Source organism: Lontra canadensis, unplaced genomic scaffold, assembly GCF_010015895.1.
Source record: "Lontra canadensis isolate GAN:19392208 unplaced genomic scaffold, GSC_riverotter_1.0 scaffold31, whole genome shotgun sequence".
Classification (NCBI taxonomy): domain Eukaryota; kingdom Metazoa; phylum Chordata; class Mammalia; order Carnivora; family Mustelidae; genus Lontra; species Lontra canadensis.
This window is the reverse complement of record NW_022631025.1, coordinates 2,134,671-2,146,703: the sequence shown is the minus strand read 5'-3', so window position 1 is coordinate 2,146,703 and position 12,033 is coordinate 2,134,671. Positions and strand designations below refer to the sequence as shown.

The window sequence follows — 12,033 nt, the reverse complement described above, 5'->3', positions numbered from 1 at the left end:
TAAACGGCTTCGCTCATCTTTTGCTCTGGTTTCCCGAAGCTTGGGAGTGCACAGGGCCCCTCACTCTGACCTGGCCCTGTTCTTTCTCTTGCTCTGGCTTTTGGCTGCTGACCAATGCCCAGCCGAGGTTCTGACCTGAACTTGGTTCCCGAGCTGGTACCCCTCCTCCCCTGTGGGCTGGGCCCTCGTGTCCCGTCGAGGAGATGGGCCATGGCAGGGTCCATTCTCACAGACACCCCGTTGTCCGCCCTTGACTGCTGGTGGCAGCCCCCCCCCCCCCGAGTTGGGTGGAGGCGGCGGATGCAGTGTGGTGTTCTGCGCGGCCTCTGGGAGGCGCTGCTGCCCTTGGCGCCCAGGTCTGAGGAATTAAGGCTAATGGCTTCTGGGCAAAGCACTTCAGAGCTGACATCGTGTTTAAAATCTTACGTAAGGGTACTTTTGGTCTTGTGATGTTCTAGTAACAAACTGTTACTTCCCTGTCTTACAGAGTCCTTATGAGTCCACATGTTTCTGCTGAACTTGTAAAAGAGGCACTTGGATGATGGATTAATAGGAACATTGAGATTCTGTGAAAAGTTTGAAATCGGAGAGTATTCAATTTTCACCCTAGTCCAGCAGCTGTGCTGCTCACTTAAATACAGATGAATGAAGACCCCATTCGGGAAGACCCCTGGCCAGCGGTCCAGAGCGGATGCAGGTAGGCCGTGCGGTCCTGGCGCTCTGTAGTGAGTGTGAAACATTGCCGAAAGCCAGGAGTACCTTCGCGTAGTTGTTCCCCATGGTTTGCTGTTCTTAAAGTCCTGTGCTTTCCACTACTCCGGACACATACATGGGGAAAACAGCTTCCTTCTTTGAAAGACAGGGACCATGTTCGTATTTTTTCTGTGGTCTTTCACCTTCTAACAGGTTACAGCTGTCCACTAAATTTAGCAAGTGAATTGTGAACACCTACCTGATGGGATTATAAGAAAGGAAAGATGGATCGTTTCTTTTTGACAGAAGTGAAAGTGAGACTAGAGCTTGTGAGATTTAGGGTATTTATAGTGATTTTTAAGGAGAAAAGCTTTTTGTATGTGTATTTAAAGGAACCTTATTGGAATAGAAATGAAACAAGTATTTAATAGAAATTAATTCTTACTTTTGTGGGACGCGGGCAGTGCAGCTAGAACAGGTTAGTCTTACAGGCTACACTGTGAAATAAGTTAGTGGTATTTTCTTTAGGACTTCAGTTCCTCTCCATTCAGGAATACATTTAAATGTTGAAAAAGTCTGTCATAACATTTTAAGATTCTTTGATAGATGAACCTGAGAGTTATGCTGGTAAAACTAGGAATTCTACAGAAATTGTTGCTGTTTGATTTAGAACTATTTCTTACATTTATTAAGGTAGTGTTTGGAATTCCCTTGTAGAAGAGCCACAGGGATTAAGATGTTTAAGTACCTCTTACCTCTTTTTTATTTTAGCTCCTCTTTTGTAAAGATAATATTGATTTCACTGTTCAGCATTTGTCTTTAAGATTACTTTGGGCCAGAGATGACACTGATGCGTAAGCCGTCTGCGAGTGTTCTGTCAAATCCTGGCTGTCTCAGCCACATAGACCACATAGATACGAGCACACCGCACATCTTCTCGAGCCTTGGTTTTTATCATCTAAACAGGGGTGTGCTGAGGTTATTAGGAATAAATGAGCCTGCAGGTTGGGGTTTAGCTAGGTGCCTGGCACATTATACCTGTTCTACAAAAAAGCATTGTTATCGTTGATTATACTATTTACTGTAAAATATTTAATTTTTAAATTTATTTTTATTTATTTATTTATTTTAAAAAGATTTTATTTATTTATTTGACAGAGATCACAAGTAGGCAGAGAGGCAGGCAGAGAGAGAGGGGGAAGCAGGCTCTCTGCCAAGTAGGGAGCCCAATATGGAGTCCCATCCCAGGACCCCGGGATCATGACCAGAGCCGAAGGCAGAGGCTTTAACCCACTGAGCCACCCAGGCGCTCCTACAGTAAAATATTTTAAATTTTATTTTGTTAATTGCAAAAATTGCTGTTAAGTTTTCTTTCTTTCTTTTTTTTTTTTTTTAAAGAACTTACTGAGAGAGAGAATGAGTGGTGGGGAGGGGCAGAGGGAGAGAGAGAGGGAGAGAGAGGGAAGCAGACTCTCCGCTGAGTGCAGAGCAGGGAGCCTGACGTTGGGTTCGAGCCCAGGATCCTGGGATCCAAGGCAGATGCTTCACTGACTGAGCTACCTAGGCCCCCCTGCTTTCAGATTTTTTTGTTGATCAGTGAAACCTCCCACGTTTGTCATTTGAAATAGTAATTCATTTTCCAGAGTTCTTTCTATGCACACCATTCCAAATTCAGCATTCCTTTTTTTTTTTTAAGATTTTATTTATTTATTTGACAGACAGATCACAAAGCAGGCAGAGAGGCAGGCAGAGAGAGAGGGGGAAGCAGGCTCCCTGCTGAGCAGAGAGCCCGATGCGGAACTCGATCCCGGGACCCTGAGACCATGACCCGAGCTGAAGGCAGAGGCTTAACCTACTGAGCCACCCAGGCGCCCCAGCACTCCTGTTTTCTTCATTGGTCTTGAGTCCTCGTCACCGGGAAGAGAATGAGCAGATTACACTGATGTGTCCCAAGGTGTGAGTACCTGAAGGGTCTAAACCAAGAGATGCTGTTGCTCTTAAGGGAGAGACTGTTAATCCCAGCCAGTCCTCTGATCTTCCATTTTCTTCTTCCTTGACATTTCTTTTTTTTTCTCCCTAAGGTTATATTTATTTATTTATTTATTTATTTGACACACAGATCACAAGCAGGGAGAGAAGCAGGCAGAGAGAGAGAGGGGAAAGCAGGCAGAGGGGGAGGGGAAGTAGGCCCCCTGCCGAGCAGAGAGCCCGATATAGGGCTCGATTCCAGGACCCCGGGGATCATGACCTGAGCCGAAGGCAAGAGGCTAAACCCTCTAAGCCACCCAGGCGCCCCTTCCTTGACATTCTGTAGAGCTAAAGACAAAGCTGTGCCGTGTAAGTTCTCCTCAGCCCTTGTCTGATGCGTGAACGTGAGACTGTGGCGCTGCTTGCTTCCCTCCGTAGTGTGATAATAGATCCTACTTTGGAAGGGTTGCTGATCCCCAGATCAGTACTGTTTATAAAATTGTCTTAAGTCATTCTTCCTGTTAACATAGATCAAGGCTGTGTTGCTTTTAAACTCCTCTGTCAGTTACGCATGTGCCCACTTAACAAATAAAGAAAATTCACCCAAAAGGGTTTCTTTTTCTCCTGCAGCGAGAAGCCTGGGTGGGTTGGTGCAGCAGGGCTCAGCTGGGCTTGGAGAGAAAGCCCAGGGACTTTTCTCCTCCTCTCTGGGCCTCTGGGGAGCTGGACTGACATGACAGCATCCCCAGAGCAAGTGGCCCAGAGAAACAGGCACAACTGCGAGGCTCCCGTGGCAGAGCTTGGAGCCTTGGGAGTCACACCGGCCAGCTCATACTGTGTTGCCAGCCCAGGTTCAAGGGAGGGAGCGTGTACTGTGCTCGATTGGGAGGAGGGTGAGGAATTGGAGCCCTGCCTTAAAAGTGCCACAGTGGTAAACAGATGGCTGGGCACTCCCTAGTCCCGGGCTCTGTGTTCGACATAGAGCGTGGGTGATGGGTGAGGACTTGGAGAGTCAATGCTCGCTCTCCATGTATCTGGTCCCACCTGTTAGGAATTTCTATTTTAAAATAACTTAGGTTTTTCCATCTGATTATGTTGGAATTAAATTGGTCACTAAAATAGTAATTTATATACACCTGATGACGGGTGGCAGGTCCTATTTTGTGGCACAACATTTTTCATGTGTTTTTTCCTAGAGTTAGCCTCCGTTTTTACTGGTCTATTCAAGATTGCAGTTTTTCTCCTTTTATGACATACTTTAATGATACAGATAGGTACAGGGAGTAGTAATGATGCATACCCATGTGCCTAACACTCAAATTTAGCATCTATTTTTGCTGTGTTTCATTCAGATAATTTTAAAACCTTGATTTTATTTTTATCAAATTAATAAAAAATTATTGTTGAAAATGTCAAGTAGTACCGAAGACTTAGGAGAGAAAGCAGGCGCTCCGTCCCTTCTGACGTTTACCTTCGCCGTTATAAGTAACATGCGTAGACACATTGCTCCTGGGTCTGACAGTGCTGAACCAAGGAAGGCAGTGTGATAACTTTCTTCTTCTTCTTATTCCTCGTCTTTTTTTTTTTTTTTGGCATATTTGTTTTTCCTGGAGTATAGTGATTTCTTAATTTTTTTTTTTTTAAAAATTTTTTAAAATTTTTTTAAAATTTAAAAAAATTTTTTTAAAGATTTTATTTATTTATTTGACAGACAGAGATCACAAGTAGGCAGAGAGGCAGGCAGAGAGAGAGAGAGAGAGGAGGAAGCAGACCTCCCTGCTGAGCAGAGAGCCCGATGCGGGGCTTGATCCCAGGACCCTGGGATCATGACCTGAGCCAAAGGCAGAGGCTTTAACTCACTGAGCCACCTAGGCACCCCTCTTAATTTTTTTTTCTATTTGCTTAAATTTCTTTGCAGCTTGAAGTCTCTTCAACAATCCCCACAGCGTCATAGAACTAACTGTCAGTGTAGTATGCCATGTAGCCAACACCACATAGCCCATCTGTCCGTGGTTCCTTTGGACTCTTGTAGTGCTTTCAGCCCTGTTCTCTGAGCTGCGTCCTATAGCCCCATGGCCATGCTGTCCTCCTTGGAACTTCTGTTTCCTCTCTAGCCGGATTCTTCTCGTTTCTGGTTGCCATGCCCTCCCTCTTTTCCACGTGTACTCTCACCTTGGAAAAACCTCTACAGCATCAGGAAGCTTCCAGAGCAGTCAGTGAGTTGATGGTTAAAGTGAAAAGTGGAGGGATGCTTGGGTGGCTCAGTCAGTTAAGCGTCTGCCTTCAGCTCAGGTCATGATCCCGGGGTCCTGGAATTGAGTTTTGCATCAGGTTCCTTGCTTAGTGGGGAGTCTGCTTCTCCCTCTGCCACTGCCTCTCTCCCCTGGAGCCTCCGCCCCTGCCACTCATGCTTTCTCTAAAGTATATAAATAAAAATCTTTGAAGTGACAAGTGGAATGTGTAGTCTGTCATACTCTCTACTTCTCTGCCCGTTTGAAATTGAGGTCTCTAATACAGTTTTCCTGAAGTGCACCTAAGTGCACCAGTGGTGCCTGGTGGACCAGTATTGGGGCCTCCAAGTGTCTGGGTTAATGGGTATTTTCTCTAGAGATGGGTTTTCAGATTTCCTACCTGTAGGAGGAGAGTATTAATCAACTCTCAGAATTCCTGATTTCTCCCTTAAAGTTACAGTCCTGTACCTTTATGTCTGTTGAAGCCTCGCCACCAGAGGCCGCTTCTGATCACATGAAAGTGGGCTTAGGGACAGGGAGTCCTGAAGAGGCAGAGCTGTTCACAGGGGGAGTGAGCGAGTTGGTAGGGCTGGGGGCACTGAGTGTGGCGTGGATGAGATTGGTGAGGATTCTTGGCCTGAATGAGCCGCTGGAACAGACAGGGTCTTTATCTTTGGAAAATCTGAGCCCACCCCAAATTAACAGCTGGTAGAAGGCATGTCTGGGAGCTGTTGCAAGTTGGGTTCTAGACCACCATGGTAACGTGAATATTGCAGTGAGATGAGTCAGATGAATGTCTTGGTTTCCCAGTGTGTGTTAAGAGTTATGTTTACACTCTGCTGCAGTCTGCCTACTGTGTGCAGTAGATTATGTCTGTTTTGTTTAAATCCATTTTAGAGAGAGAGTGTGCATGAGTGGGAGGAGGGGCAGTGAGAGAGGGAGAAGCTCAAGCAGACTCCCCAACTGAGCGTGGAGCCCAGCGCTTGATCCCACCACCGTGAGGTCATGACCTAAGCTGAAACCAGGAGTCAGATGCTCAACAATGGAGCCATCCAGGCGCTCCCCTTCTCTTTTTAAAGTAAGTTCCATGCCCATTGTGGGGCTTGAACTCACAGCCCTGAGATTGAACTACATGATCTACCGACTGGTCCAGTAGCATTACGTCTAAAAACAATGTACATACCTTAATTAAAAAAAGTTTATTCTAAAAAAATGCTCACCATCTTCTGAGCTTTCAGTGAGTTGCAAGCACTGATCACAGAACACTGTGATAAATACTGTAATAATGAGAAGTTTGCAATATTGTGAGAATTACCAAGATGTGGCACAGAGACACAAAGTGAGCAAACACTGTGGGAAAAATGACGCCGTAGATTTTCTTGATGCCGGGTTGTCAAAGACCTTCAGTTTGTCAAAAGCGTGGTATTTGCAAAGCTGGGTAAAGCGAGGCTCAGTAAAAGGAGGCAGGAGTGTTTTGTAACAGGCGTCTCTGAGTGAGCCGCTGTTCAAACAGCTTGAGGGAAGGTAGTTTTTCTTAGCCATCTTGGTTTAGTATAGTTTAAATAACTTTTGTGAGTCATAGAATAGTTTATTTTATAAATTATGGCTCTATTTTTTTTCACAATTCAATCAACAAATAGATGTAGTACCTAGTAAAGGATCTTGTTCTGTTTTCTGTGGAAAGTCTGTGATCCTCAGATGAGTGATGCCACCCATTTTCAATGACAAACTGACGTCAGGGTGCAGTCCACGGGACAGTGTGCATTGGTGACCGCTCCTCAGCAGGCTGTAGCATGCCTCCTTCCCCCTCTTTGCAGCTGAATGCTATTCATACGCACGTGTTCAGAGGTCAGTTACTTGGACATTAAAGTTGTGTCTGTATTAGACATGATGACTGCAGTGAATACACTTGTATGTTTGTCCTACCCGTGTATTGTCATTCGGAAGAATTTCTAGGCGACCTGAATCAGATCTTAAATGCGTATGTAATTCTGGGAGATATTCATGGGCTTTGTACTGTTTTAGCCTCTTACCAGCAGGCGGTCTGTTAGTGTGTCTCTCCCCTGGTCTTGCTGCTGTAGTATATCATCAGATGGGCAAGAAAGGAGTCTCAGTGTAGTTCCATGTGTGAGGTAATATCATATCCTATAAGGCCTCTTTGGCCTTCCTTTTTCTGTTCTTTACTCTCCTGATTTTCTTCTACTTTTAGAAGCTCTGTTAAAGTCAGAGTTACTTTGTCTGTGGTAGGAGTTATTTTTTAAACTTGCCATTGTGTAGTGCCTGCTTCGGGGAGAGGACTTTCCTTAAGTCCCTGGCCTCTTGTTCGCATCCACGTGGGTCTCCACTCCCGTTGCAGAAGTCATGCTGGACTTCTGTGGTGCTAGCTTATGTCTGTGGTTTCTTGGATCCTGTGTGTGTATGAATCTTTTTCTCACTTGTTTTCTGAAGAATATTCTCCAGTAACTTCCAGATATTTGTGGGAGATGTAATTTTTGAGCCCATATGTGAATGTAAATGTCTGTATCCCCAGTTGGTAATTTAGCTGGGTATGGAAGTCTGTGTTGAAAGTCCTTTTACCTCCACTTTGCTAGTATTGCTTTCTGGTTGTCTAGCTCAGTGTCAATGAAAGAATAGGTCTAATACCTCTTTTTTTTTTTTTTTTTTTTTTTTTAAGGACTTAAAAAAAGGATTTCATTTTTCTTAAAGATTTTTTAAAAAAATTCATTTGAGACAGCGTGCACAAGCAGGGGGAGAGGCAGATTAAGGAGAAGCAGACTCCCCGCTGAGTCGGGAACCCCATGTGTAGCTCGATCCCAGCACCCTGAGATCATGACCTGAGCCAAAGGCAGATGCTTAACCATCTGAGCCACCCAGGCGCCCCAGGACTTTATTTTCTTAAAGCCGTTTTAAGTTCACAGCAAAATTGAGCAGTATGTATGGTTCTCATGTACTCCTGGTGCCCTTCCCTCAGCCTTCCATACAAGTAGTAGCCACCACCAGAGAGTACATTTGTTATAGTAGTTGCATCTGCATTGGACACGTCCCACAGTCCATTGTTTATCTTAAGATTCACTCCTGGTATTGTACATTCTCTGGGTTTGACAAATGTATAATCACTCAAATCCACCATTTTGGTATCAGAGTAGTTTTACTTCCTGAAAGACCACTGTTCTTCAGCTCTTCATTCCTCTTTCCCCCAACCCCTGGTAGCTGCTGACCTTTTACTGTATTCATTGTTATGCCTTTCTTGGAATGTCAGAGAGTGGAGTATTATGTAGCCTTCTCAGGTTGGCTTCCTCACTTGGCAGTATGCACTTGAGTTCTTCCATGCTGTTCCATGACTTGATAGCTTGCTTCTTTCCAGTACTGAGTTATACTCCTTTTGTGGATATACCATTGTTATTTATCCAGTCACCCACTAAAGGGTGTCTTGGTTGCTTCCAAGTTTAGGGAATTCTAAATAAAGCTGCTATACACATATGCGGGCAGGTTTTTCTGCGGACTGGTTCCAGCTTCTTTGGGTAAATACCAAAGACTGTAATTGCTAGATCATATGGTAAGAGTATGATTTGTAAGAAACCACCAGACTGTCTTCTAACACAGCTGCACCAGTGTGCATTCCCTCCAGCCACGAAAGAGAGTTCCTGTTGCTATTTATCCTCTGCTCTGTTTGGTGTTGCCAGTGTTCTCGATTTTGGCTATTCTGTTAGATGTGGAGTGGTATCTCATTGTTTTTAGTTTGCATTTTCCTGATGACATTATGATGTGTAGAGCATCTTTTCATACATGTTTTTTGCCATTTTGTGTTACGCTCTTGGGCCCGTGTTGAATCAGGTGGTTTTCTGGTTGAATTTTAAGAGTTCTTTGTATGTTTTGGATTAACAGTCCTTCATCAGGTATGTTTTCCAGGTATTTTCTTCTTCTGGTTGTCTTCCCTTTTTAAAAAATTTTATTTTAGAATTAAAAACCCCTATGACTAGGGCTGACTTTCAGTAGATCACAGCAAGAGAGCTGCTCTGCTACGTATGAAACCCTGACCTAGAAGCAGGTTGTCTGTGAATGGTTTAGCACCAGGTTCCCCACTAATGTGTGTTGCGTGACTGGCAAGGGGATGGCCCCCTTTCTAGCCACGCCTGTTTCCCCGGGGACGACAGGCCCTTTACACTGGATCCTGGTCCCTAAATGCAGTGGGCTGCTGGTGGGGACAGTGGGGTCTGGCTATCTGAGGCCAGCCAAGGCTCCTCAGTGCTTCCCTTTCATTCCGATGGGCAGGATTCTGACTTAGAGGCATTCAGTCATAATCCCACAGATGGTAGTTTCACTCCATTGGCTCCTCAGCCAAGCACATACAGCCAGATTCTCATTTTCTTGATAGTGTCTTTCACAGAGCAGAAGCTTTTAAATGTAATGAAATCCAGCTTATCAGTTCACTTCTTTCATAGATTGTGCCATGGTATTATCATAAAAAGTCATCAACATAACCAAGGTCATTTGTTTTTTTCCCTATGTTAACTTCTAGAGAAGTTTCATAGTTTTGCACTCTGTATTTAGGTCTATGATCCATCCAGTTAATTTTTGTGAAGGGTGTAAGGTCTCTGTCTAAATTTATTTTTTTGCAGGTGAATGCATAGTCATTCCAGCACTATTTATCAAAAAGACTTTATCTTTTCTCCAATTTATTGCCTTTGCTCCTTTGTCAAAGATCAGTTGACCATATGTGGGTCTTTTCTAGGGTTCTCCATTTGATCTGCTTGTCTATTCTTTAGCCAGTATACCATGCTGTCTTGATTAGTATAGTTTTATAGTATGTCTTAAAGTCCGGTAGTGTCAGTTCCCAACTTCATTCTCCTCCTTCAATATTGTGTTGACTGTTGTGGATCTTTTTGCTTCTCCCTATAAACTTTAGAACTGGTTTGTTGATATCCACAAAATAATTCACTAGGATTTGGATTGGGATTGCATTGAATCTGTAGATCCAGTTGGGAAGAACTGACCCCCCTCTCTCTCTCTTTTTTTTCTTTTTAAGATTTTATGTATTTATTTGAGAAAGAATGAGTGAGGGTGAAAGAGAGAAAACGAGGGGAGGAGGGGCAGAGGCAGAGGGAGAGGAGAAGCAGGCTGTGGGCTGAGCAGGGAGCCCCATGTGGGGTTTGATCCTGGGGCTCTGAGATCATGACCTTAGCTGAAGGCAGATGCTTAACTGACTGAGCCACTCAGCAACATCTGGGAAGAATTGACATCTTGACAGTACTGAGTCTGTCTGTGAATGTGGAATATCTCTCCATTTAGATAGTTGTTCTTTGATTTCTTTCATCAGTTTTCCTCATACCTGTCTTATATATGGGGTCTGTAGTGATGTCTCCTCTTTGATTTCTCACGTTACTGATTTGTGTCTTTTTTCTTGTTAGTTATCCTGGTTAGAGATTTATCAATTTTGATTTTTTCAAAGAATGAGCTTTTGATTTCATTGATTTTTTTTCTGTTGATTTTCTTTTTAAAATATTACTGATTTCTGTTAGAATTTTTAATAACATCTTTTTTTTTTTTTTTAAAGATTTTATTTGCTTATTTGATGGAGAGAGCTCAAGCAGGGAGAGCAGGAGGCAGAGGGAGAGGGAGTGGGAGAAGCAAATTTCCCTCTGAGCAGGGAGCGCAATATGTGGCTCAGTCCCAGGACCCTGAGATCATGACCTGAGCCAGAGGCAGACACTTCACTGACTGAGCCCCAGGTGCCCCAATCTTTATAACATCTTTTGCTTACTTTGCATTTAATATGGTTTCCTCTTTTAATTTCCTAAGATAGAAGCTTAGATTTTTTATTTTAGATCTTTCCTCTTTTCCAATGCATGCATTCAGTGGTATAAATTTCTTTTTACGTGCTGCTTTCCCTGCATCCCACAAATTTTGTAGATTGTATTTCCATTTTTATTTACTTCAAAACATTTTTTAATTTGTCTTGCAATTTCTTCTTTGAACTATGTATTTAGAAGTGTGTTGTTTAATCTCTGAGTATTTGGGGATTTTCCAGCTATTTTGCTGTTACTGATGTTAGTTTGATTTTATTGTGGTTTGAGAGCTGTCGCAGGATTTCTGTTCTTTTAAATCTATTAAGGTGTATTTTATGGTCTAGACTGTTGTTGGATAAAGTGGTCTGTTGATGTCAGTTATATCCATTTGATTAGTGGTGGTTTTGGGTTTGACTTTGTCTTCACTGATTTTCTGCTTGCTGGGTGTGTCCATTTCTGATAGAGGGTTATTGAAGTATCCAACTGTGATAATGGATTTATCAGTTTCTCTTGGTAGTTCTAACAGTTTTGCCCTCCTTAGTTTGATGTTTTGTTGTGAGATATTAAGGATTGTTATGGCTAAGGATTTATCTTTATCATAATATATATATTTTTTCCCTGGTGACTTCCCTGCTCTGGAATCTCTGAAATTAATATAGGTACTCTCATTTCTTTTGATCCGTGTTTATCTTTTTCCTTCTGTCTACTTTTATTTATTTATTTATTTTTAAAGATTTTATTCATCCATTTGACAGAGATCACAAGTAGGCAGAGAGGCAGGCAGAGAGAGAGAGAGAGGAGAAAGCAGGCTCCCTGCTGAGCAGAGCCCGATGTGGGGCTCGATCCCAGGACTCTGGGATCATGACCTGAGCCGAAGGCAGAGGCTTTAACCCTGAGCCACCCAGGTGCCCCATCCTTCTGTCTGCTTTTAATCTAAACAGATCTTTTAAGGTGGATTTCTTGTGGACAGTGTACAATATGGTCTTGTTTTTTGTGCCACTGTGACAGTCTAGATATTTTAATTGGTGTATTTAGACCGTTGATATTAAGGTGATTATTGGATTAATATCTGCTGTATTTATTACTGTTCTCTATTCATTGCCCTTGTTCTTTTGTTTTTTTAAGAGACTGCCCTAGAGTTGGCAGGATACACATTCATAACTCATCCAGTTCACTTATAAGTAAGCTATAATAATCTGATATGTTGTTGCTAGTATTCTGAACAAATGTTAGCAGTTCTGTTAAGAATAATCAAAATAGAAGTTTTTGTTTTATCTTCACTGATTCCATCTCTAATGATCTTTCTGTAGATTTGAGTTTCTCAGCTGTATTTTTCTTTTCTCTGAAAAATTTCT

At 42.9% G+C, this 12,033-nt stretch overlaps 1 protein-coding gene across 2 annotated transcripts in view; it reads left to right on the top strand.

The window, feature by feature from the left end:
• SPIN1 (spindlin 1) overlaps nucleotides 1–12,033 on the top strand; it is a 76,149-nt gene that overhangs the window by 39,943 nt on the left and 24,173 nt on the right. For both annotated transcript variants that reach the window (XM_032866424.1, XM_032866423.1), the window contains exon 2: nucleotides 488–697. In XM_032866424.1, the coding sequence (XP_032722315.1) occupies nucleotides 642–697 (56 nt within the window). In that variant the 5' untranslated portion in view covers nucleotides 488–641. The remainder of the gene's footprint in view (nucleotides 1–487; nucleotides 698–12,033) is intronic.